At 49.7% G+C, this 25,294-nt stretch overlaps 1 protein-coding gene across 2 annotated transcripts in view; it reads right to left on the reverse strand.

The window, feature by feature from the left end:
- The window catches only part of ITGAE (integrin subunit alpha E), a 68,790-nt gene that overhangs the window by 39,743 nt on the left and 3,753 nt on the right, over positions 1-25,294 (reverse strand). The window contains exons 2-6 of one of the 2 annotated variants that reach the window (XM_054689742.1): positions 19,639-21,347; positions 8,774-8,891; positions 1,512-1,600; positions 545-612; positions 171-291 (exon numbers count right to left, since the gene is read on the reverse strand). In XM_054689742.1, coding sequence (XP_054545717.1) covers positions 171-291; positions 545-612; positions 1,512-1,600; positions 8,774-8,891; positions 19,639-19,675 — 433 coding nt within the window. In that variant the 5' untranslated portion in view covers positions 19,676-21,347. The remainder of the gene's footprint in view (positions 1-170; positions 292-544; positions 613-1,511; positions 1,601-8,773; positions 8,892-19,638; positions 21,348-25,294) is intronic. The other variant, XM_054689743.1, reaches the window with a different exon arrangement.

The following is a 25,294-nucleotide window of genomic DNA, read 5'->3' on the forward strand; positions in this document are numbered from 1 at the left end:
CCTCATTCACCTCCAGCAAGTCCCCACTTAGCACTGTCCTGCCCCCCTTGAGGAAACCTAGGCTTGCTTGGGCCTCTGTATCCCTCTGCCTCTGTCTTAGGCAGGTGCTTCTTGGAAACCCAAGGAGAGAGCTTTATATTGTCCAATACCAATAAGTATACAGTCCTTACCACTGGCCTCTGGGAAGTTAAGCAGAAACCGAAGACGGAGGTCTGGGCCCAGGAGGCTACATGTGCCCGTGAGCTCAGAGATGATGCTGTGGGGCCGCACTTTCAGCACTTGAATGCATATCTGGGGAGAAAGGAAGAGAAAGGCTGGGTCACCCCCAGTTCAGCCACATCATTACCCCCAACCCAGAATCAAGTTCTCAACCATGCAGGACAGCCTGTTCATCCCCTCCAGGGGCTGAAGTGGGGCTGAGGTTGGCACTGGGTCAGCGTGTGGCTCACAGGGAATACTTGCACCAGCCCTGGCACAGAAGTGAACCCCAGCCTCCCTGGATGGGGTGGATAAAGCCTCCATCTGCTGCCCCATGCACACTCACCAAAACCCCATGGTGGTTCCGGACAACTGTCACTCCCCGGTGCCGCCCCTTTGGGATGTGGCCGTGGTCTGAAAGAGTTAAGCCCAGGTCAGGAGGGAAGGGCTCTGGAGGCAACTCAGCTTAGGTCAGGGGGAATGGGGCTACCTTGGCCCCTTGAGAAAATGTTGCCCACTCGGAGCAGCCTCTAGAAGCTGAATGGGGACCCTTCAAGGACAGGCCTGGATACACACGGGGCACAGTGCCTTTCCCCAGGCTTATTCACCAATTCATTCAACAAACGCCTCGTGATGTCTGCTCTGTGCCAGATGGGGATGGGGATCCAGAAGTAGCTGGTCTGGTGCCTTCTCTCCATGGGAAACTGGTTTGATGGCAGGCAGGTAGAGAAGCTCTAGCGAGGGTGCAAGATGCTGAGGGACCAGCTCTATGGACTTTCGAGCCCTCTACTCTCACAGACTCTGGAGAAGATGCTGCCCACAACCCCAGAGGACAGAGGCGTTAGTGCCTTCCTCTCCCTCCCCAGTGCAGACCTCTGGAGACCGGCTCATTTTTGAGCCACAGGCCATCTAGTCACCCTGAAATTTTTCCCTTCCGAAGCAGAGACCGAGGCTCTGCATAGCACCTCTCAGACACAAGGACTCCGCTTCACACAGCCGAGAGCTTGCAGCAGACGTGGGACTCGAGTCAGGTTGGATGGGATGGGTAGAGTTTGGTGCATGAGCAAGTCCCGGACACACATGGTGAACACTCCATACGTTCTAGGCATCACTTGTTGTCAGGATTGGCTTGGAAGAGGTAGCTGGGGGTTCAGGTTGGGTTGGGATAGGCCTGGGCATCAGGATGGAGGGCCTGCTGTGGGCGTTGGTGGGGCCGAGGGTGGAGTGACCAGGGTTGAAATGGTTGGGCTGTGTGAGTAGGAGTCCTGGAAAGGAGGTGCTGGGACCATTCCCCAGAGCTGGGGTTAACATACCTACTAATTGGCAAGGGAGGTCATCGTTAAGGGAACATCGACGCAGAAGGTTTGATGTCCTGGTGGTTCTAGGGCTGGTGAGCAGAAGCCTGAGTGGAGGGCAGATATCAAAGTTGAGCTGGCTGAACATTCCCTTCTCCTCACTTCCCAGACACAGCCCTCCCATCCCAGGCCACGACTCACTAGAAAACTATGAAGATGGTACCAGGTCTCATTCCTGGGCCTCCCTTACCTATTGCCTCCTCATTAATGCTTTCTCCCAACAGCCCCATCTCACAACCCAGACCCCGGGAAAGGCGGGCTGACTCCCTGACCAGGACAGCAGACTCTTATTTTGCATTAAGTGTCTTCTCAACCTCTACCTTTATACTGCTGGAGGCAGGAAATGGTTAAATACATCCCCCTTTGCCTGCTGTCACCCCACCCCCAACAGATAAGGGGATGATACTGGTGGTTAAAAAAAGTCTTTCAGCTGTCTGGCGACGGTGTTGGGGATGGGCGGGGAGACACTACTAGCAGCATCGTTGTTGTGCTGAGGACTGTGCAGGCTTCCTAGTGGCCGCCAGGGTCTGCCCACCTGGCCTTGAGTCAGAGCTGGAGGTGTGCGGAGGTGGGGCTGGGGGGAACATGCCACCTCAGTCTGATTAAGCGGCCTCAGGAGATGTGATTCCCAAAGGCATACATTGCCCCTCACCCTGTGCCAGGGAGACAGCAGAGAATCTAACATCAGCCTAAATGGTCTCAATATGCACGTCGCCCAGTGAGGACTGGGCTGCCCCAAGATACAGTGAGCTCCCCACCCTAGGCTTGTAAGCAGGGAGCTACTGGAGAAGGGGCCCAGGGCTGGGCTTGGTCACAGTGAACCAGTTTCAGTACCACTATGGCGGGGGCAGAGAAAGCCACAGAGGACTTTATAAAGGGGAAGCATGAGATTAGTCTATTTCAAAAAGGTCACGATGCAGCTACAGTTGGGTGATGGGGCCAGCAGAGCGGTACGTCTCCACTTCCTCCCCTCCCATCACTCCATTCTTTTTTACGTTATGAAACATATCACGGGGCCTCCCTGGTGGCGCAAGGGGTTAAGCACAGCACTGTGAAGCGATCCCAAAGCCTCTGTGGTACAAGTTGAATCCCTGGCCGGCCAGGGAGCTATCCACAAGGCACAGCAGACCTCTCCTGACTCACCCGCTGCTCCCCTCAGCAGTGTATTTCAGTCAGTCTTCCTGTTCTGCTCCCCACTCTGTCTCTGGTGAATCCTCTCATCCCCCGCACCTCTGGCCTGTACCCCAGTTCTTGTATGCATAAATAAATAAATCTTTTTTTAAAAAAAGGAAACACATCATTATCTCCACTGACACCCATGTGCAGGAGTGACTATCCTGGATCACCTGCGGGTCCGATAATGTAATGGAACCACAAAGGTTCTCATGAGAGGAAGCAGAGGGGTCTGAATCAGAAGGTTCGAAGATGCCGCACTGCTGACTTAAAAGAGGGAAGAAGCGGCCCTGAGTCCGGGAATGCGGGCAGCCTCTGGAAGTGGAAAAGGGCATAGAAGCGGATTCTCCCCACGAGACTGCAGAGCAACACAGTCTGCTGACACCAGTTTCTCTTTCAGTCAGACCCATTTCAGACTTGTGGCCTCCAAAACATCTTTTCATTCAACCTCTACATCCAAACCATCAAGAACCTTGTTGGTTCTTCCTCCAACTTCTAACCAGAGAGCATCCCCTCGCTGGCCACGAACCTACCCACCATCACCAGGGCAACCTCCTACATGTTATTTTGTCTTGTTTTGAAATTTACTCTTGTAATTTATACCAAGTCGCTTGGCTGCTTTTGTAGCCTCCGTGCACTTAGAACAAGGTCCAGAGCCCCACAGGGCTGGCTCCATCTAGCTCCTTCTTTGCTGAGACCTCCCGTCCCCCCTTTGCTCCACGCTCCGGCTCCCCTGGCCTGGCTTCTGTTCCTAAACCATCCCAGCTCCTTCCTTCCCTGAGTCTCCCTCCTTCCTGGGCCCTAGAACCTTCCCCTCCCCAAGGTTGGCTCATTCTCATTCCTTAGCCTCCCTTAACTGTTGCCTTCTCCTTAATGCTTCTCCAACCAGCCCCACCTCAGAACCCAGATACTGCTTCACATCACCCCATTTTATTTCCTTCTCAGAAGTCATCACCATCTGATTGTATCCTGTTTACTTATTTATATGCTTATTATCTGTTTCTACCATTCAACTGTTCATTTCCCAAGAATCCTGTCTGCCTTGCTTACTGTGTTATCTCCAGAGTCTGGAACAATGTCTGGCCCAGAGCAAGAGCTAAGTAACTATTTGTTTACTGACAAGTGAATGACAGCCGGGCAGCAGTGCAGGGGCTAATCTGAGACAGGGCTGAGGGGTGGAGGGCCAGGTGCAGCTGAGCTCTGTGGGCTCTGCAGCTGAGCCCCCAAATTAGGTCACCTCAGGAACCCTCCCTTGCCCCAGACACTCTCTCAGCCTGAGCCTCAGCCTTGGGCCCAGCACCTCATTCCCCACTCTCCCACGAGGATAGGCTCCTCACTGGACTCCATCCCAGGCCATTTTGGTGGGGTGGATACATCCTGGAGTAGCACAGCCGTCCTCCTTCCTTCAGGCATTCGCCCAAGCTGTTCCCTCTGCTTGCAATGCCTTCCACCTCCTTCCTTGTAGAGCAGTCATTTTAAACACCCAGTGTTCATGATGGAGTGAGGAAGCCTTCCCCAAACAAGTGACTTGACCTCCTCCAAGCACTTCAGGCAACACTGACCACTGCAGCCCCACTCCCATGCACAGTCTTTGTTCCCACCTAGACTGTGAATTCCCAAGATACTACCATGTACAGCTGCACAGGTTGCACACTGCAAAAGTCAAGGTTGCCATTCATTATCACAATCATGCCATGCTATGACCCAGTTTGAGTTGCTTCTGCTGCCCACTCCTTTAACCTGCCCACCATGGAGAGTGGTCTCTTGACTTCTGGGGTCATAAATTAATTGATTGACAAAGTAATTAAACGATAACTGAACCTATAATCAGCTGGCTGCACCAGGGCACATATTACACCTTAAGCTGGGCACAGCCCATCTGTCTTCACCCACCTCCAACCTGTCTCTGACCTCAGAGTCTAGTCCCACGCCTCCCAGGGAAAGGCCTTCTTTATGTTCCACTCCATTCCCCCGCAGCAGCAGAGCCCATGCTACCGCCAGCCCTAGCTGTTGTGTCTGGGGGAGAAACAGCACGAGAGAATGAAGACGTCATCAGCATGGGGAGATGAACCCGTCTTTTTTCTGTGGCCGGGGTGACCAGTCAAGCATTTCCTGCCCTTTGCAACAGACCCGTGGGCTTGGGCGTCATTATCTGCAAAAGAACCCACAAGTGCCTCCCACCACATCCTCCTTCTAAGCATGTTCACACTCGTGAGTCCCCCTCTGCTTCTGCAGGTGTGCAGGGAGGTTTTCGTGAGCCCAGTCAGGCTCTTCCCTTACCCCTCAGTGGGCTCAGAGCCTTCTGTTCTGTGGGGCTTCAAACTCCCCACATCCAGTGTCACCTTTCCACTTGGCTTATGAGGGAGGGGCAGTGAAATGTGTCAGGCCTGGAGCTGGGCAGTCTCTGCTGGTAACCAGTAACTGGGACTGACACCCCAACTTCACCAGTGAGAGGAGCAGTCAGAATGCTCATGTCCTGCACGATTTGGAAAACTGAATGCTGACCACTGCCTGAGACATCCAACAACTCCACTGCTGGGCACGCGTCTGGTAAAAGAAATGCACGGTCCAGCCAAAGGAAGTACATGGATGTGCCATTCAGAACAGCCAAGGAATCTGTGCAAACACCTGTGCTCAGCACTGTTCACACAATGGAAAACCCGAGCAGTAAGAATAAGCATCGTTGCCTTGGGCAGAGCCTTGGATGAAATTCCCAGGCTGCAGTTTGAGCAAGAGAAGCCTGACATATGCAGCTCACACTGTGCGCCTTGTTTATGAAACGTTCGAGAGCGGGCAAGCTAATCCACGCGAGTGGAGGTGGGAGCAGTGGTTAACTCTTGCCGGGGTTGTGCCTGCACGAGTGCGCGGGGCGGCAGTGTTTTCTGTCCTTGGCCTGCATGCTGCCTACAAAGGTGGCTCACTCTGAGAACATTCAGCGAGCTACAGGGTCAGGAGATGTACATTTTTTGGTGTGGTCTGTATCAATGAAACTTCACCAAAACAAAAGAAAGCACAACATACACCAGCCTTTAATTCACCTCCTGCAGCCAACAACTTAACATGCTTCTTACTGCCCCACCCTGCTTTAAACCTTTCTGGCTCCCCAGATCCTCAATGCCTGCATGACAAGGCACACCCCACCTCCCCAGCTTACTTCTCACCATGCTCAGCTTTAGCCAACCAGCACGTTCTCAGTTCCCGGCCCTCGCTAAGGTCAGCCCAGGCTTCTGATCAAGCTGTTCTCAGTAGGGATTTCCACCTTCGCTCCTCGCAGTAGTTTCTACTCAATCCAAGCCTCTGTCGATGCACATCCTCTGGTCGAGGGACACACTTGCCTCTGTGTCTCCAAAGTACTCGGGGTGCCTCCACCAGAGCACCTCCTCTTGCCTGAGCACCACATTCCCTGACTTGTCTGTTTCCCTGACAAGCCTGGGAGCAACCTGAGGGCAGGGACTGTGTCTCCTTCACCGTCTCATCCCCTAACTGCTTGGCACCGGGTATCTGCTCTGTAGGGACTGCTAAATAGCTGAATGAATGACCTGGTCCTGCTCTCACCACTTGCATCTAAAGGTCACCGGTCTCTGCGATGCTTGTGGAAGCCACCCAGCATCAAGGGGTCAGGCCCACTCAGCTGATGAGGTCATGGTCCAAGTGCTGGGGTCTGTGAGGCTTGCCCAGGAGCCCCCACCCTCCACCAAACAGAGCTTCTGCCCTGCTCACCTCAGAGAGATGTGGCACTCTGCTCGGCCAGAAGCCCTGAGCGCCTCCCCAGTGCTGCCCGACGTGCCTGGACCTGGGCTCGTGGCTTATGTGTGCTGGATTTGGATCTTGACCACAGACCAGAAGTAAAGTAGGGGGTGTGGGGGTGGGGAAGGAGCCCACTCAGGCAGGCCCTGAGCATTCTGAGCGACAGAGCAAGCACAGAAAAAGCACAACCACCCTCACCAACAAAAGGGGGAGAGGAGGGATTGCTCTCGATTAAAGGTGCAAACTGAGATCAACAATTAAAGGGGTACCCCTCTCAACTAAGGGGCTGCGAGCCGAAGAGCCAAAGCACAGCTAGACTGGCCTTGTTAAGAAGCAATGTCAGAGGCAACGAAAGTTGTTTCCAAGCAAATCAGTGATTCAAATAGAAATCAGACTTCAAAGGATGGCGTTGCACAAATGCCCAGTTCCCAGAAGATAAGGCTGTAAATAGGGTAAAATTTAACAACTTTCTTCAATACACAGACAACATCAAATAGACACATTAACCGGCACCGCTCCAGGCTTTCTGTACAAAAATCCTTGAAAATGCAAAATTTCTTCCTTGTAGATAGTATGACGCTCTCACTGGATGCAATGCAGACAGCATTCCCAGAGCTCCCTGGATGCTGTATCTGGACCCGAGTCTGCATTCTCTTTTTTTTTTTTTTTTCTTTTTTTAAAGATTTATTTATTTATGGTTACAAGAACTGGGATATAGGCCAGAGGTGTGGGAGGGTGAGAGGATCCACCAGAGACAGAATGGGAAGCAGAACAGGCAGATAGACCGAAGTACACTGCTGAGGGGAGCAGCAGATGAGAGAGGGGAGATCTGCTGCACCGTGTGGGGAGCTCCCTAGCCGGGGATCGAACTTGCATTGCAGAGGCTTCAGACAGCTTCACAGCGCTGCTCTCAACCCCTTGTGCCACCAGGGAAGCCCCTTTTCTTTTTTTTTTTAAAGATTTATTATTATGCATATGAGAGCTGGGGTGCAGGCCAGAGGTATGAGGGGTGAGAGGATACAGAACAGGCAGATCTACTGAAATACACTGCTAAGGGGAGCAGCGGGCAAGACAAGAGAGGTCTGCTATGCCATGTGGGTCACCCCCCCAGCCGGGGATCAAACTCATGCTGCAGTGGCTGCGGATAGCTTCATAGTGCTGAAACTTATTCCCTTGCACCACCAGGGAGGCCCTACACATGTTCTTACTTGTTTATTGCTACCCTCCCCAGGCACAAGGCTTTCCTCTGCTCTGCTCACTGCTGCCCTCAGGGCCTGGCACACACTGGATGCAGCACATAAATATTTTATAGCATCTATTGAATTCTACAACCAGCCTTTCTCATTGTACAGTATGTTCCAAAAGTTAACCATCCTACTCATTTCACTGCATCCGATGACTCACACTTTACTTCTTTCATTCGCTACTCATGGACATTTCTGGTCTTCACTATTCCCAGCAAAGTCACCTTTACATGTGCCTGAGAACTTCTCTAGGGTTGGTGGCTGGGAGTGGAATGGCTGAGTCAAAGGCCATGTGTATCCTCACCTTTATCAGATGCGGCAAAATCGATGTCGAAGGTGGTTATGCCAATGTCCGTTCCCACAGGCTCCTGCTCCACCACATCCTTCCCACTAGCATGTTGTCAGATGTAAAATTTGTTGCTTACCTACTGAATGGCTACGGATGCTATTTTTTTAAATATCAGGTAATGTTTATTGGGCTTTAATTTGGCTAGAAACTGTGCCAAACCCTTTCTATGCCTTGGCTCAGGCAGCCTTTGCAACAGTGCTGGGAGGCAGTTACATCACCCCCCGCCCCTCCCCCTCCATGGGAGAGACGAGCAGCCGGACTGGGGCTTGAGGCCTTGCTGCAAATACAGAGCGAAACCGTCTCAGCCTCACCCGCCGGCCCACGGCCAGCTCTTCACCACCACTCTCTCCTCCTGTTTACCATCTTCAAAAATATTTTTTGACCCTGTCCAAAATTTCTAGATTGAGCATGCATTGTTTTTGTGTGTGCTTAATAGACTTTATTTTTAGATGGCTTTTAAGCCACCACCCCAGCAAGGAGGGGAGAGGCCAGGGTGAACAGAAGGGCCAGGGTTGACCAGACTGACCAGTGTTTACCACCTCTCTTCCCCACCTCTCAACCTCTCTCTCCCCTGCAGACCCTTCTGCAAGTGAAAGTAGCACCTCCCCAGACTGTGGGGATGGAGGGCCAAGGCCTCCTCAGGGGCCTTCTCAGGCTTCCCCGAACACTTGCAATCCTTACACCCCCATGTGCCCACCCTCACTCACCAGGTCTGGTTGGTGCTGGAGTCTTGGTGCAGAAGGGAGCTGAGCACGAAAGGCATTTCCTTGGGTGTCACCCAGTTCCAGGACACATCCACATTGAAGGCCCCCAGGAAAGCCAGGCCTGTGGAGAAGAGAGACACATCTCACAAAAGAGACACCATGGCCGGCCCTTTAACACTGGTTATTCCTCAGGCCCTGCCATGTCATTATCCCAAGTTACAGATGAGAAGAGGAAGACTCCCAAGAATTTTTGATCCAAGGAAATAGGGCTGGAACATAGGCATATGTGACCCAGTGACCTGATTCTCCTCCTAAAGCAAGTGGTCTCGGCACCCAGGCCCCCTCCTCAGGGAGGATCAGTTGTCTCTCCTGGCAGCACCCCACCACTCCCACCTCCACTGTGCACTTTCTTTACCTGCCACACAGCAGACTCATGTGTCTCATACTGGAATTTAAACGGGCTGGGAGCCACAGGCCGAGGTCTGCACCAACTCCACCTATGTACCCCCACAGTGAACCAAAGGAAAACACATGTCCTCAAAAATACCTGCACAAGAATGTTTGCAGCAGCTTTATTTGTAATAGTGCCAAACTGGAAACAACTCAAATGCCTACCAAGTGGGACAGAATGAACTACGGAACATCCATAGCAGGGACTACAGCTCAGCGTAACAAGGAAGAAACAATCAACAAAGCAAGGTGGGCGAATCACAGGTCACTACGCTGAGCGCAAGAAGCCTGACATAAGAGTGTCTTCTGTATCATTTCATGTATATGATGTTCTAGAATGAGTGACACCAATCTATGGTAAAAAATATTGCAGGGCATCCCTGGAGGTGTAGGGGTTAAAGGCAGCACTATCAAGCTATCGCCAGCCACTGCAGCATGAGTTTGATCTCCAGCCGGCCAAGTTGTTGACCCAAATGGCACAGCAGACCTCTCTTGCCCGTCCACTGTACCCCTCAGCAGTGTATTTCAATAGATCTGCCTGTTCTGCTTCCCACTCCTCTCTGGTGAATCTTCTCACCCCTCACACCTCTGGCTTACACCCCAGTTCTTGTATGCATAAATAAATAAATCTTTTAAAAAATATATTGCAGGGAATGGGGGATAGTTTATTAATTGAGAAGGGACAGGAGGTAATGGGATGGCAGAAATATCCTGTATGTTGATGTGAGCTTGGATTACAAAGGTGTATGCTTTGTCAAAAATCATTCACTTAAGAGAGGAGACTGAGGAAGGAAGGAAGCAGGATGGAGAGCCAGAAGGAGACCTGGAGGAGGCACATGGAGCCAAGAGACACGTAAAGAAACTACACTTGCCTTTTGCTTGTGGACTGGTTGAAACAGATAGTAAAACTACAGTTTGAGAAAGAAGAGCGTTTTGGAAGTTCCTGGAAATGACACATAAATGGACTCATCAGATCTGCAACCTTAAAATGCGGCAAAGTGTGTGGATCTTATCAGCAAAAATGAGCCTTGGTCAAATCCCTATAGCTGGGCAAATTTCATCGCCTATCTGAGTTTCCTTTTCTTCGTGGAATAAACAAGGATAAAAACAACTACCTCTTAAGATTAATGGGAAATTGAAATGAGCCATTGTGTAAGCAAGTGCCTGAAAATGATTTATTAGAACTTGTTTCTGCTCTACTCTTCCTTATTTTCTTTCACAGACTTGAATGAAAGTCTTAGTTCACATGTCCTTTCCTTCCTGCCATGGACAGGCTGATGACAATGCTATTCCAAGGAATAGTAGGAATTTAACTTTCTTATTAGTAAAATTGGTGTAGACAGCTCAACGATCTGGGTTACCCCAGATAAAGCTTGGATTTTGGCAGCAAGTATTTGAAGATCATTTGATGAATTAACCTCACTCAAATTCCTATGTGATGTTTCTTACTTGGTTTTTATATAACCCTTCTCTCTGTCCCAACAATCAATAGACTGTTGACAATTACTGAATGTTGAAAGAAAGCAAGCAAGATTGTGAGACACTGTTTAGGACACTGTGGTTATCTCTGCCTTTCACTGTCTTTGATCGATTTTACAACTGTGCACATTGTAGAAAATGAATAATCCAAATGATTCTCATCTATTGCAATACAAATGAAGTGTTCAGTGAATGAAAATAACTAATTCTGCATCTATTTGTAAATTCTTTTCAACGGTCCTTATTGCATATCTATCTGTGGTTCTTTGAATTCTTCTTTGAACTGGTTATTACCTCTTATTGGGTCTCATGAATTAATGCATTAAGTAAAATATTTGATCCATGAAAAAAAAATCATTCACTTAAAATCTGTGCATTTCAACTACACATAAATTTTACCTCAAAAAAAAAAAAAAAAGCAAATATTGAACTCTAGTTGTTACACATGTGAAGTGTACTGAGGCCTGCAATTTACTCTGAAATGTCAAAATATAAGGCAACCTTGATGGATGGAGATACGTGCACACATGGGAGGACAAACACCCTCTATATATCACATCTATTTGTGTGATGATGCAAATATAACAAAACATTGACAACTATTAATATAAAATCTGTGTGTCCATTGCTTAACTTTTTCAACTTTTCTGTAAGTTTGAGATTTTTCATTAAAATTTTTTGGGGGAAATTGATATTGACAGGTTACTCCTCACTGAGCTGTGTCCGCTCATGACCCAACAAAAGGCTCGGAGAAGGTCTCTCTCCACACAGCACTGCTCGAACTGACCATGCACAGACAACTTTATTCCTGTTTTAGGAGTATCTCATCATGTAAACACATTACAGACACTGCCCCAGACTTTCTCTACAAAAATCCTTGAAAATGCAAAATAATTTTTAATGATGAGTGAGATCAAGCTTCTTATTACAAGTTTTTTGCAGCCTATGCATAAACATTACCCATTGTTTTATATATATATATATATATATATTTATAAATTAGCAAGAGTTTTTTTGTGTAAAGTGTAGAGCTTCTTTGGATCTTGATCTGAACAAACTAAACACCAAAAACACTTGGGCGCCTGCCTGGCGCAAGGGATTAAGTCTCAGTGCTACCAAGCTATATGCAGCTACTACAGCATGAGTTTGATCCCTGGCGAGGGAGGTGACCCACATGGCACCCCAGACCTCTCGTGTCTCACCTGCTGCTCCCCTCAGCAGTGTATTTCAGTAGATCTGCCTGATCTGCTCCCCGCTCTGTCTCCTCTTACCACCCCTCCCCACCTCTGGCCTACACCCCAGTTCTTGCATGCATAAATTAAAACAAACAAACAAACAACAAAAAAAAAAACACTTGGGGGCAGTCAGGGAGATGGGAAGTGGCGAGGGTGACAGAGGAACTACAACTGCCCTGGTTTGGGGCTGAGGGCCTCGTGGCTGTGTATCGAGCACACAGGGCCCTGTGCTTCAGAAGTAGGTGCTGACGTTTGAGGAGTGAAATGACAGGATGTTCGGGATTCGCTTTAAAATAACACTTCTGAAACCTTAACATGTGAATGAATCATTCAGCTCTCTCGTTAGAATACAGGTTCTTGTGCTCTTCCCTCCCGTTTTGACCCCTATGGTGAGGGTGCACGGGTGCACGGGTGACTTGGTGATGGGAATTTTACCGGGACTACAGCTGAGAGGAGAAAGAAAACATTGTGCAAAAATGAACAATGATGTAAAATATATATAAATAAATAAATTATTAAAAAAAAAAGAATACAGATGCTGATCAGCAGCTCCGGGAGTAAGACTAAGCTTGTGCTCCTGGGAGGCTGTCCTCCCCATACCCAATGCTGAGTGGCAAAGCTTTAAAATGCTTGGCAAAAACACAAAAAGGGGGCCTCCCCTGGTGGTGCAGTGGTTGAGCACTGGGCTGCGAAGCTGCCTGCAGCCTCTGCAGTGCTGGTTCAATCCCCGGCCCCCAGCAAGGGTCCCACAGGGCGCAACAGACCTCTCCTGCTGCGCCCGCTGCTCCTCTCAGCAGTGTATTTCGTCAGTCTGCCTGTTCTATTCCCTGCTCTGTCTCTGGTGAATTCTCTCACCCCCCCATGCTTCTGAATGTACCCAGTGCTTTATAAATAAATAAATTAATCTTTAAAAAAAAAAAGGGACAGTGAAATAAATGCAGCAAGTGTCACAAAATCTGGATAACTATGTCATTCAGGTGACAGGTATATTGGCTTTATAGTTGTTGTTCACTTTTATACATGGTTAGAATTTTGATATTAAAATCAACCTTCCAGAGGCACAGAGCAGGCATCGATCCATTATCCCTTCCCCCTTACACAGCAGTCTTGTCCAGAATGATTAAAATTACCCAATACACAAACTTCAAACTTATTTTAAAATATGGGCAGCTGAAAAAAAAAAAAGACAAAAGGAAAATGTTAGGGAAAAAAAAAAAAGAAATTACCATTAAATCAAGAAGGAGGCTAATAGCTAACCTGTATACCAACAAGTGCTAGTACTTTCCATGGTGGGCCCCATTTTGGGCTCTGAACATGCACTGGCACACAGTAGGTGCTTAATATAATTACTTGTTGAATAAATGCATAATAAAAAAACCTTTCTGAAACGCAGTGTAAGAATGAAACCAATGTTATATCATTTGGTGTCCAAAAAATGGTGGTGGGGTGGGAGAAGGGTGTGTGGGGAATGCCCCAAGTGTGCTCTGGTAAAGCCGGGGAGAAAAAAACTAAGAAAATCAGAAAAAAATCTCCTTGAAGCTTCTCTTAGCAAGAACACTGAATGGGGATGAGTGAGGGTTAGAAAAAATAAAGATACTCAATGAACAAACCCACACCCAAGTTACCCAGAGCTATTATGAGCTGTTGTTAGCGCCCTCCCTGCCATCATGCCCAAGTAGAATGCAGAAAATGCAACCAGACCTTGAGCTCCTCTTCCTTGTTTGGGGGCCACAGACCCCTCTGAGACTCTGAACTCTCCCCTGGGCTACACAAATCTTACCTTCCCCTGAAGTACTCTGCTCCGAGGTTGCCTTCCCCGCTTCCTCCTCATCGCTCCCCTTCTCTGAGGCACCTTCCTGACCCCATAGCTTTTCATCACAATCCGAAATTACCTTGCTGCCTGTTTACTTGATGCCTGTGATGTCCCTACCACCAGATGGGGAGTCTCGTGAGGGCACTGATGCATGTGTCTGCCCTGTTGGCTGGTTCCCAGGGCCTGGCTGGTGAGTAAAGGGGCTCACAGACCCCCTGCAGCCTGCCCACAGCCCTCAAGGTTTCCAAGTGGAGACCCTAGGTGCGGGAGGGGAGTGCTGTGCTCCAGACACAGCGGACAGCACACAAGGAAGGATGGCAGCAGAAATGGGCGCATTTCATGATGAGCCCTGTGTTCTTTGTCAGCCAGTCTGGGGTAAGACAGGAGGTCAGCGAACTGACCAGAAGAAAGCTAAAAAGGGGCCTCCCAGGTGGCGCAGTGGTTGAGCGCTGGGTTGCGAGGCTGCCCGTGGCTGCGGCGCCGGTTCGATCCCCGGCTGCTCCCCGGCCACCGGGTGAGGGTCCCACATGGTGCGCAGACCTCTCCTGCCGCCCGCTGCTCCCCTCAGCAGTGTACTTCGGTCCTTCTGCCTGCTCTGCTCCCCGCTCTGGCTCTGGTGAATTCTCTCACCCTCCCACGCTTCTGACTGTACCCAGTGCATGTATAAACAAAACAAACAAACAAACAAACTAAATAAATAAAAAACATGCCTCTATTAAAAAAAAAAAAAAAGAAAGCTAAAAAGAACTATGAGTTTATTGCAAGGGGTGACTAGAAGTGCTGCTTCCCATTTTAATATCTGTGTAACTGATAAGACAGGCTTTAAGGGCCTCTCTGGTGGTACAGGCGGTTGAGCGCAGCGCTGTGAAGCTGTCTGCAGCCTCTGCAGCGCCAGTTCGATGGTGGCCGGCAGGGGAGATTCCCACATGGCGCAGCAGACCTCTCCTGTCTCACCCACTGCTCCCCTCAGCAGTGTATTTCGTCAGTCTGCCTGTTCTGTTCCCCGCTATGTCTCTGGTGAATCCTCTCACACCCTCCCACACTTTTGGCCTGTGCCCCGGTTCTTGTATGCATAAATAAATCTCTAAAAAAAAAAAAAAAAAAAAAAAAAAAAAAAGACAGGATTTGAAATCCCTGAGATAAGTCTAATTTCCTCGCCTGGGCATTGGGGACACCTTTCTGCTGAGGCCTATGCAACCTCTGCTAAGTCTGCCCCCCAGCATAGTGCACCACCGCACCCCACTCCCTGAATGCCATCAACACATTTCCTACCTTCAGGCTTCTGCACAAGCAGTTCCCTCTGCCCGACCTGCCTTCCCCACCTCTATCCCACCTGGGCCCATCCTCTGGGCCCTGCTCAGGAGGTGCGCCCTGCCACAGGAGCCAGTCCAGATGCCCAGGCATTACTCACTGCCCCGTCAGCATCCTGTGGTGTCTCTGTCTGGTGCTAACCAAATCCTATCTGGGTTAGAAAGAGCCGCAACTAAGTCTGTCTCCCTCAAAGCGTGATTTGAGTCATCCGTGACACTTTTCCGCCCAAAAGCAAAGCTCAGCTCAGCACGGGGCCAGGCCCAGAAGAGGTGTCTGGAAATGTTATTCAGAGGTTCTGGTCTCCACTGCACTCCCATCCCCACTGTCCTTGAAGTGAGGGATCTTAGGACAAGAGCCCTGAGGGGTGGGGAAGGGGAGATGTTAAGTAGAGTCAATCCCATCTACCCTGCTGGAACCCTGCTGTCTTCCACGCACCATACTGGGCACTCAGTTTCAAACAGGGATCAGTTGCTCGTGGCTCATCAGTAAATTATTTGTGTCTGTGGCCCAGTTCTGCCTGATTCCAAAGCCTTTGGCAAAAGCCAGAGGCACTAGGTGGTTGTAAACAGAGAGCAAGGTCACGAAGGGTCCCCAGAAGCTAGATAGCTCCTCTTGGGCAGGGCCCCCAGCTGTGCTGGCAGCTCACTGAGCTGTAGCAGAGGGCACATTAGAGAGCCAGACAATTAGGTCAGCAAGAAACTCCTGTGCAGGCAAAATAGCAGAAGGACGGGATGGTGCGGGACACCATATTCATAGCTTTCCAAGTCACCAGCTCCAAGCCTGAGAAGCCAACTATTGCCCAGAGTGCACTAGAAGCAGGTCACCTTTCTTAGAAGACTTTTGCCAGGCCCTTGACCTTTTACCTTTGCTTGGGCTGTTCCTAGATCAGGTACCCCTTCCTTCCCATATCCTACCAAGCCCCAGTGAAAATAGGACAGGCCTCAAAGCAAATTCTTGCCTTGTCATAGTCACTGAAGGACCTTAGTCGTGCCACCTTGCCTCAGTTTCCCCATCTGTTGCATGGGACTGCAGATCAAATGGGGCACAGCCCAGCCCCAGGTCTGATATACTAGAGGCTCTGTGCGTGGGTGCTGATGTTAGAGGGTGCTAACCACAAGGGAGGGTCTGTTGCATTCTTTGTCTTGTGCCTCCTCTCATGCTGTGAGGCAGGATAGCACAGCTGAGCCAGTGTCTGTCACCATACTACCCACAGCCGCCTCCCCAAGCTGTGCCTAGCCACACGGGCCTGCTGAGTCACACCAAGACCCTCCCTTCATCCTGTCAGCCACCACTGTCTTCCCCAAAACTCCATATCTCCGCATCACACAGGGGATGGCACAAGTTCATAGCTATTCCCACTTGAGCAAACTGAGGGCTGGGGTTTGCCCAAATTTATCCAAGGAGCAGGCTATAGAACTGGGACTAGACTTGGGTGTCCTGACTCTCAGCCCAGAACACCCAGAGCATGCCTCAGAGCAGCCATCCCAGGGAGCAGCTCACCCTCGGCTCACCGACCTCATCCCCAGACCTCAGCACCCAAGCCTCACCCTTCGGACCACCCGGTAACAATGCCCAGCATCGCATTAGCATTAGCTAAGTGCTGGTGGATTTTCTGGTTTTCCTCCTAAGTATTATCACGAAGGTCTCCTCCTCCTCATGCCCAGCTGTCCCGGACCCTGGCCTCTCAGCTTCTTCTTTTTCCAGAGCTCCACATTCCATACAACATGGAGTCTCACCGCCACCACCCTCTCCACACCTGCTGCAGCTTCCCACCGCCTCCGGGCCAGGGCCAAGCTCCCTCAGCCTCACTCTCCAGGCCCTCCACACTTCCCACAGCCCGTCTACCTCTCCAGCCTGCCCCCACACACACCCTGTGAGCACACCTCCTGCAGAAGCCTGGAGACACGGGCTCCCGCAGGACCCGCTCTCCTACCCACAAGCACGGCACTTCTCCGACACGTTGCCTCTGCCTGGAATGCTCTGTCCCCACCCCCCACGTGAGACCCGAAGGCACCCTCAGTGGGCCCTGGGGTGGGTCTTGAGGGGTCAGGCGTGTGTGTACAGTCTCCTTTCTCTTCGCACAGGGGCCAAAGACAGGGCGAAGTGCCCTCATTCCCAGGGGTGTCCAGGGACAGGCAGCGTCGGCACAGACAGCCTTCTGCTCCCCCACTAACCTCTCCCTGCAACTTCCTAGTCAGACTCCTCCTGCCCAACTGTCCCGTCTCACCCCCATACTGCACTTGTTGAAGACCCTCCCGTCCTCATGGCTGCCTCAGACACCATGGTTTTCCGCCCCATGTACACACTGGTTCAGGGCTGTGCCCAGGCAGAGCGGGCCTGGTGCCCTCCCACTCCCCTGTAGGAGCCCAGCCTCAGCCTCAAGAGGTAGACAGCAGAGCAGGCCCTGGAATTCTGGCTCCTTCCTCATCACTGCCACCCTTCATAGGAGGGATGTAGCCTCCCTTTCTGAGACCCAGGGAGAAGTGAGTTACCATCCTGACAGAATGGGTCATGGGTGAAGACTGACATGGGGACAGCACGCCATTTGGTAGGAGGAACAGGTGGGGTTTCAGTGTGTCTATAATCAGGCTGGACTCTAAACCTCCCCTAGACAACTGATGTCACCTCATCTGCTCCCACAGATGACAAGTGAGTATCACAACAGGTGGCCTGGAAAGGGTGGAAGGTGAGGTCAGGCCAAGAACAGTTCTAGATTCTCTCCAGTCTAGGGAGATCCAACCAGGCACAGGATCAGGACACTGTGCCTGGGGTGTCTGGGGTGTTCTTCCCACTCTCCGCATATCTCTTTGTCACTTTCTTCTCTCTCCAGCCTTTAGTCTCACTTCCTCCAGGAAGCTCTCCAGGACTTCGACGCAGGACCTCACCATCTGAAGCAGGACTGACACAGTTTCATTTCTCCCACTCAGACTGGAGCTGCTGGGCCCCTACTTTCACCCCCTCCCCACAGCTCAGCCAGCATCTCCCTGCAAACCAGCTCCATCTTGTTCTCTGTTATACATCAGCTTGGGAAGCGCTAAGCCTCAAAAGGCGTTTAATGAAAGTCATCTGCTGCTGGGCCTCCCTGGTGGCGCAAGGGGTTAAGCACCACACTATGAAGCAATCCGCAGCTTCTGAAGCACAAGTTAGATCCCCAGCCGGCCAGGGAGCAACCCGCATGGCGCAGCAGACCTCTCCTCACTCGTCTGCAGCTCCCCTCAGCAGTGTACTTCGGTCAATCTGCCTGTTCGTTCCCCACTCTGTCTCTGGTGGGGACATCACCCCCCGCATCTTTGGCCTGTACCCCAGCTCTTGTATGCATAAATAAATAAATAAATCTTTAAAAAAAAAAAGTCATCTGCTGAAAGACGCTGGGGTAATGGCTGGTCGTTACAGGGATCACAGAAGACACAGAAGGAGCCAGAGTGACACCATAATTACTAGCTCAGGCTAGGGGATTGGGGGAGCTGGGAGGCAGGCCAGAGGCTGGGCTTGCTTACACCCCTGGATAGCCATGTTCCCCATGTCTCTCTGGGTCTCAGTCGCTTCCATTCTGTGGAAGGAGTACACCTGAGTCTAATCTGAGCATCTTTTCCCAACATTCTTAGTGACAGGGAAGCAAAACCATAAGCCATAAAAAGTGTGACTTTCTACACCATATATGTAGTTGAAAGATGAAAGTCTGAACTTTAGCTTTGACCTTTCCATGAGGAGTATTTTGATGGCTTTGAAATACCAAGTATTAAAATGCATCCAAAAAGGCATGCTTTGCTGATGTTCCAGCCACGTCTGGCCTGCTCTTGGGTGACCCCGTGGTGAATGCTGGTCCCCAGCCCCCTCCTGGCACCAGCTCAGTGCTCAGACACTGGTGTTCACCTGCTGGCCCTGGTCCTTCCTTCAGGAGATTCCAGGCCCCAGGAGCCTTGAAACTACACCTGTCTGATGCCCATCTCACTGTTTTGTTAAGAGTCTGACCAGGGCAGGCAGGGGACCCAGAGAAGCACGCCCAGATGGCTCGGCAGGAGCACCCCAACAGTCTCCTGGGACTCGCTGTGCTCAACTCGTCCCTGGATCAGTGGGCACCGAAGCAGGTTCATGGCTTGACTTGCCCCAAGTAGTTTCTCACGCCCCCCACATTCTCACACTGGCCTTAACATAGGGGACAGGAAGCCAGTCCCCCAAAGCCTTCACCCTCTACCACACAGACACACGCCCCCAGTCTCGTCAACACTTTTTCACCGGGTTTTCGCCCTCATCGGCTAAGGCCGTCTTTAATAGAAGGGTGCAGCAGGTGTGGGTGATCAACCTCTTCACCCTGAGAACAAACAGCCCAGACCTGAGGACCTGCCCAGGGTGGTGCCACAGGGAGAAGGCCCAGGTGGGGCAGGAAGGCTGGAGAAGAAACAGGGTGGCAACGCTCTGCAGGCGAGCCTGGGGATCTGACCCGTACCTCCAAGAATACTTCCCCAGGCCTTTCCCACTTTCTCTGACCTCTGGCCCTGACTGAGCCCATCAGAAAGACAAAAACAAAGCTGTGCCAAAGGAATAGCAGCCCCTCGGGGCAGTAGGCGAGGCTGACTTACTGGTCACGCAGAGCAGAGTGTGGAAGATCCACATCATCACTGGAGTAGAGGCAGTGGCGGGGGCCACAGCCAGTTCAGCTTCCCCTCAGCTCTAACGGCAGGCAGGAGGCGGGGACTGAGGCAGTCAGAAAAGGGCTTAGATACCCAGCCACTTCCAAGTAGTAAGACCGTCCCACTTGATACACAGCTGGCTGCCTGGCCTCCTCGGCAGGTATGGGCCAGGACTGGGAGCTTAGAAACAACCATCAGCCAGCTCCACTACCCTCACTTTGAAGGCATGGAGAGCCAGGCTTTGGGCTGGGAACATAGTTCTGGGTGTTGTGGGCAGATGTTTGAGGTGCAGGAGCAGCTTTAATCCAGCTGTTGTCTATCATCCCTGTGAGTCCCCCACCACTGCCCCAGAATCTGCCACCAATCATCTCAGTTCAGCGCCCAGCCCAGAATTGTTGGTGGGGTTGCCTTTGAGTGGGGTTCCCACTTTCAGAGTGCCCCCACTGCTAGAAATGGGGTTCCTGCACCTGGCTGTGCACTCAAGGGCCCAGGTGCACACCCCACACATTAACTGAAATCACGGCCTCAATTCAGCTTTGGCTTTGTCTCTTCAAAACCTGGCTACATTACCATGCTATCGGAGCCTATTTGATTGAGCTCCGACCTACCAGAAAAGCAAAAGTAAAATTCCATATATCCTTCAGGGCACCTTTGATGTAACCCAGTATCCAAGAGAATACATTGCTAAGTATGCAGTCACACTTACATACTAACTTCACCGTTGGTCAAATTTTCCATGTGACAAATTTTGTCTCAGAAGGCAGCCTCTCCTGCACCCCGCCCCAGGTTGTTGGAAGTCCAGCCGATCTCTGCGATGATGTTCTGGATCTGCACTGTCCAGCATGGTAGCCACCAGTCACATGTGGCTACTGAGCCCTTGAAATGCCACCAGTGCAACTGAGGAACTGAATTTGAAATTTTATTTAATTTTAATTTACAATGCAAAAACCAGCTTCTGTGTCTCGGGTGCATGTCTGCATCCCTAGGGAAAGCGCTTTGAAGCATTAATATGTGCTACTACATGGCAGACAATGGTGTTCTTAATGACTACATGAAAATCAAGTTTATTTTGTTTCTTACGTTGAAAGCTTGCTCGCTCAGTTTTATAATGATTTGATGACATTTAAAACATTTTTGCATTGTCTGTTTCGATCTGACAAAGTATCTATGGCTGGTATGATCACTCCCTGATTTACACAGTTGAGTAGAGATTACAATTCACCACTTGTACTTCAGCTGTACACCATCCAACAGAGAAAACAGCTCAAAGAGGCAAATTCCGGGTCTGATGATTGACTTGCCAGACCATGAAGACCATCCCAAATGGCTTTTAACCTGTCAGAGGCGGGACAGACGGCCTGTCTTCCCGTCGCTCCAGCATGTGAGCTCTCCTCCCCCGCACTTGTTCAGGTTCCAGGGGCAGCTGGCAGGGGCTCCTTTGCCCAACAAAGGCCCAGAGAGAGATGAGAATGACCCAAGGCTAGAGCCCAGGACTGCAGCTCAATCAAGATTTCTGAGAAGCGAGACTTCAGTTTGGAGTATGAACTTCCGGACGCCTCAGGAGGCCAAGCGAAGTTGACGACTGGGTGCTGGGCTGGGCGCAGGGTCACTTTCTGCATCTTGAAGGCTTCCAGAATGCTGACTCATCCCGCATCCATCTGAAATGTATTCATCCAAGCCCGTCGGTGCCAGCATGGCACACCCCGAATCATGCACATACAGGGGCCCTTCAAGCCCTTCTGACATAACTGCTTTCCTCACAAACCCAAGCATAAGGTGCCAAGGGCAGTCAGGCCGTGTTGTGTAGCGCTCCCATTCCCAGCATCAGCACAAGGCTGGGCATGCAGCAAGAGCATATGTATCCAAAGGAGTGTGAGAATGGCTTCCTAATGCATTCTACTTTGAACAAGTGTTAAGGAGCCCAGCTGAGGGGTTTCCCACAACATAACTAGACTGACTCTTCCAAAGGTGTCAAGGTAATAAAAGACAAAGAAAGGCTAAGGGATTGTTCCAGAGTAAGGGAAATTAAAGATAATTAAACGTGCTGTTGATCCTGGATTGGATCCTAGACCAGGAAATAAATTGCCTTAAAAAAATTATTGGAAAAAGAAATTTTATAACTATGTGATAACAGATGTTAGCCAGACTTACTGGGGTGATAAAGGCACAATATATACAAATGTCAGTTCATTATGTTGTATACCGGAAACTAGTATTATATGTCCATGATACCACAATAAAAATAGATAAATGAACACATTATTGGGACAGCTGACAAAACTGAATCAGGAACTACAGAGTAGAAAAAAAATCACACATTTCCTCAATTTGTTAATTACACTACGGTCATGTAAGAGAAGTTTCGTTGTTTTTGCTTTTTTAGCAAATCTATCTTTAGGAGGTAAAGGGATATAACTGGAATAGTTCGTGGTTCAGACTGAGGGGAAGAAGTGGGGAGGGAAGGGAGGAGGGACAGAATGAACAATAAAATGTTTTTTGTTCTACCCCTGAAACTGTTCTGTAATTTTGAAATTATTTCAAATGCAGTAAGTTTAAAAGGTCACATGACAGAGAAGACCTGTTCAGCAGGAGGTAAAAAGGATTGTCTTTACGAATCAAAAGCACCAACACATGCATTTGACAGACAGGTGGGCACCATTGCCACCACCCGCCTCACAGGCTCCACACACAGGTTTTTAATTACCCACTTGCCTTCGAGTCCCAGGAAGCTGGGAAGAGGGGGTTGGGAAAAAGGAATTTAGGAGAGAGAGGACAATTCTGCGACGAGAGAGGAGGACTGCAGTCGTGGGCAGAGCAGGGGGAGACCAAAGAGCAGTGGCATCACCACCACCAACTGAGCCTCAGGAGGGAGCACCAGACCCAGCGGCCTGCCATGCGAGCCCTCTTCTGATCCCCAGAGTCACCCTACCGGGTCACTCCAGTTTCACAGACTAAGAAAGTGAAGGCGTCTTCCCCAGGCCACGTGGCTAGTGATGCCAGAGTGAGAAACTGACACAGAAACAGGACTCTGAACACTATAAACCCTACTGTCTTCACATCGGTGGTCTGAATCCCTCCCAGTTTGACACCTTTTAAAGAGCAGAGACCTAATTTTACAAACATATCAGGATCCTTATTTACTGAATGGTATGGAAGGAACTGTGTCACTCCCCACCCCCCAAATTCACAGTGGAAGCTGTAGCCCCCAATGTGACTACATTTAGAGATAGGACTTTAAGAGATAATTAAGATCATAAAGGCTTTGGTGGCCTTAGAAGAGGAAGAGTACAATGTCTCCATGTGCCACACCAAGGAAAGGATTGTGTGCACAAGCAAGATGACTGTCTGCAAGCCAGGAAGAGCTCCCACCAGAACCCAACCACGCTGGCTCTCAGATCCTGGACTTCTACACTGCAGATTGTGAAAAAATACATTTCTGTTGTTTAAGCTGCACAGTCCATGGTATTTTGTTATAGCAACCTAAGGAGACTAATACTGGACTACCTCCTGAAAAATCTCCCAAATAAAACCGGTTTGTGTATGTGTGTGCGTGCGCTGGGGAGGGGAGTGCAGAGGGAGGGAGAAGACTTCTGTCCTTTCAGATCGGAGACACTGGGGGAGGGAGTGTTACACTAGGTCACAGGCACAAGTGCAAGGGCTCAGGCCTCTTGCTTGACCCCCCTCCTTCCTGTCCATCCTACACTACAGATGCTTCTTGAGAAAGTACAGTGAAGATCCTAGAACTCACAGCAGCAAGAGAAAGAAACCTGGAGTCATCCCAATTAAGCCCTTCATTTGACAGACAGGGAAACTGAGGTTCAGAGAGGTGAAAGGACTTGCTCGGTCCTCACAGTCGGTATGTGAGACAGAATGAGTCTACAGGGTTCCATCCCATCTGACTCTCCAAGACACTCTCCATGAGCGAAAGTGCTGCTTCCTGCTCACAAGCTCTCTGAGAAACCCCTACCCATGAGACGTGAGGATACATCAGTGTTAAACACGACAACCCTGGAAGGAATGGGAAGGCCTGCCTCCTCTCCTGCCAACGCTGTGGGCCTCTTGTCCTCACTAAAACACACTGATCCAGGCTGACAGTTAACTAAAGTGCCAGCTACTGAAGAATCTGTCATCTGAAGAGGGCCTCCAGAATGGGGGAATGACTTAGGTAGGTTAAATACCACCCATGCTCTAGAGTTTTATTTATAGCACAGCAAAATCCCACTTTAATGCCTCACAACCATTTGAAATAGGCTTTTGACTCAGCATTTCCTTAATTGCTCCGAGGAACATCCAAGTTCTGTGAAATGTTCACAGTTTCATTTAAAAATAAAAAGCTACAGTATTTTTCTTTTCTAAGATTTATTTTATAAACATGTAAGAAAAGTTGTAGATTACTGTTGGTCAGATGATGCAGTGACAATCTTCTCTGAAGCAAGTGTGCTATTCTCATGCTTATCAAAAACATTCTGTCCTTTTAATTCTGAAAAGAAAAAAATGGTTTAACTGCCTCATAGGCAGTTCTCATCTACTTGTTATATAAGGTTTAAAAGCAAATACTAATACATCAAGCTTATTTGTGCAGCAATTAATCTGTAAGTCATGATTTGCTGTTAACTTCAATCCAAATTGCCTGTTAGCATTTCACCAAAACTTTAAAATGCTCCATGCGAGAACTGGAATGCTGCTTTAAACAGAAGAGTTGCTGCTGGGAAGGTTTCTTTTCACCTTCTTTGGGCAGCCCTCACTTTCCTCACCAACAGGACAAGAGTCTAAGAAATGGCTCAGTCATCCTCATATCTACCTTCTGGCTTTCGTTCTTCTTTTCCCAGGGCAGGTGAATGCTTCCTAAAAAAAATATACTGGACTACCTACACGATACTTAAGCAAATTCTTCATAGCATGGGTAAGCCTTAGCTCAGACATAGGCAAATCATCACAATTTTAATTTCATGGAGGTCAAGTTGAGATTGTTTTTCTCTTATAAGCAGTTTGCACATTTCTGAATAATCTTCTGTTTGAATCTGATGGGCTGAGCTAGAGTTAGATTGGCCTGCAGACAAAGTTGTCAGAGCTGGGCTGGGTAACCACAATCCATTCATTTTCTGAACACCCTGTAGGCACTGCTTACTTGGAACTAGCCTGGTGGGAGGGTACAGAGATAACAGGAAGACACCTGCTCATTAGGAGCTCACAGGCTAGAAGGAAAATAAAATATGAAAATGAACTATTGGGAGCACAAAGCAGAAAAATGAGGACTGGCCTGAAAGAGAACCCTTGAGGCCTTGGAGAGGAGATGTTCTGTGGCCGGGGAGTTATACACTTGTCACACATTCATGGAGAAGCTGGCTGGTGCCAGGCACAGTCCTAGAACTGGGGAAGCCCCCGTGAACAAGCCAGACGTGGTCCCTGCTCTCAGAGCTTACAGTCTAGCAAGAAGACAAAGGAGAAACAGGGAATTACATCCAGGGTACAGGGCTGCTGGCACAGGGGTATGGATACAGAGATTTGGCATTATACACACATTTTACTGAGGCAAACATAACGGTATTTATCTGAAAGAAAATTTCTAAAAAAGACAAGGAAAAAGGAAAAGCCATTCCACCTG

This window comes from Talpa occidentalis, unplaced genomic scaffold (genome assembly GCF_014898055.3).
Source record: "Talpa occidentalis isolate TD23 unplaced genomic scaffold, MPIMG_talOcc4v2.1 talOcc4.7, whole genome shotgun sequence".
NCBI classification, from domain to species: Eukaryota; Metazoa; Chordata; class Mammalia; order Eulipotyphla; family Talpidae; genus Talpa; species Talpa occidentalis.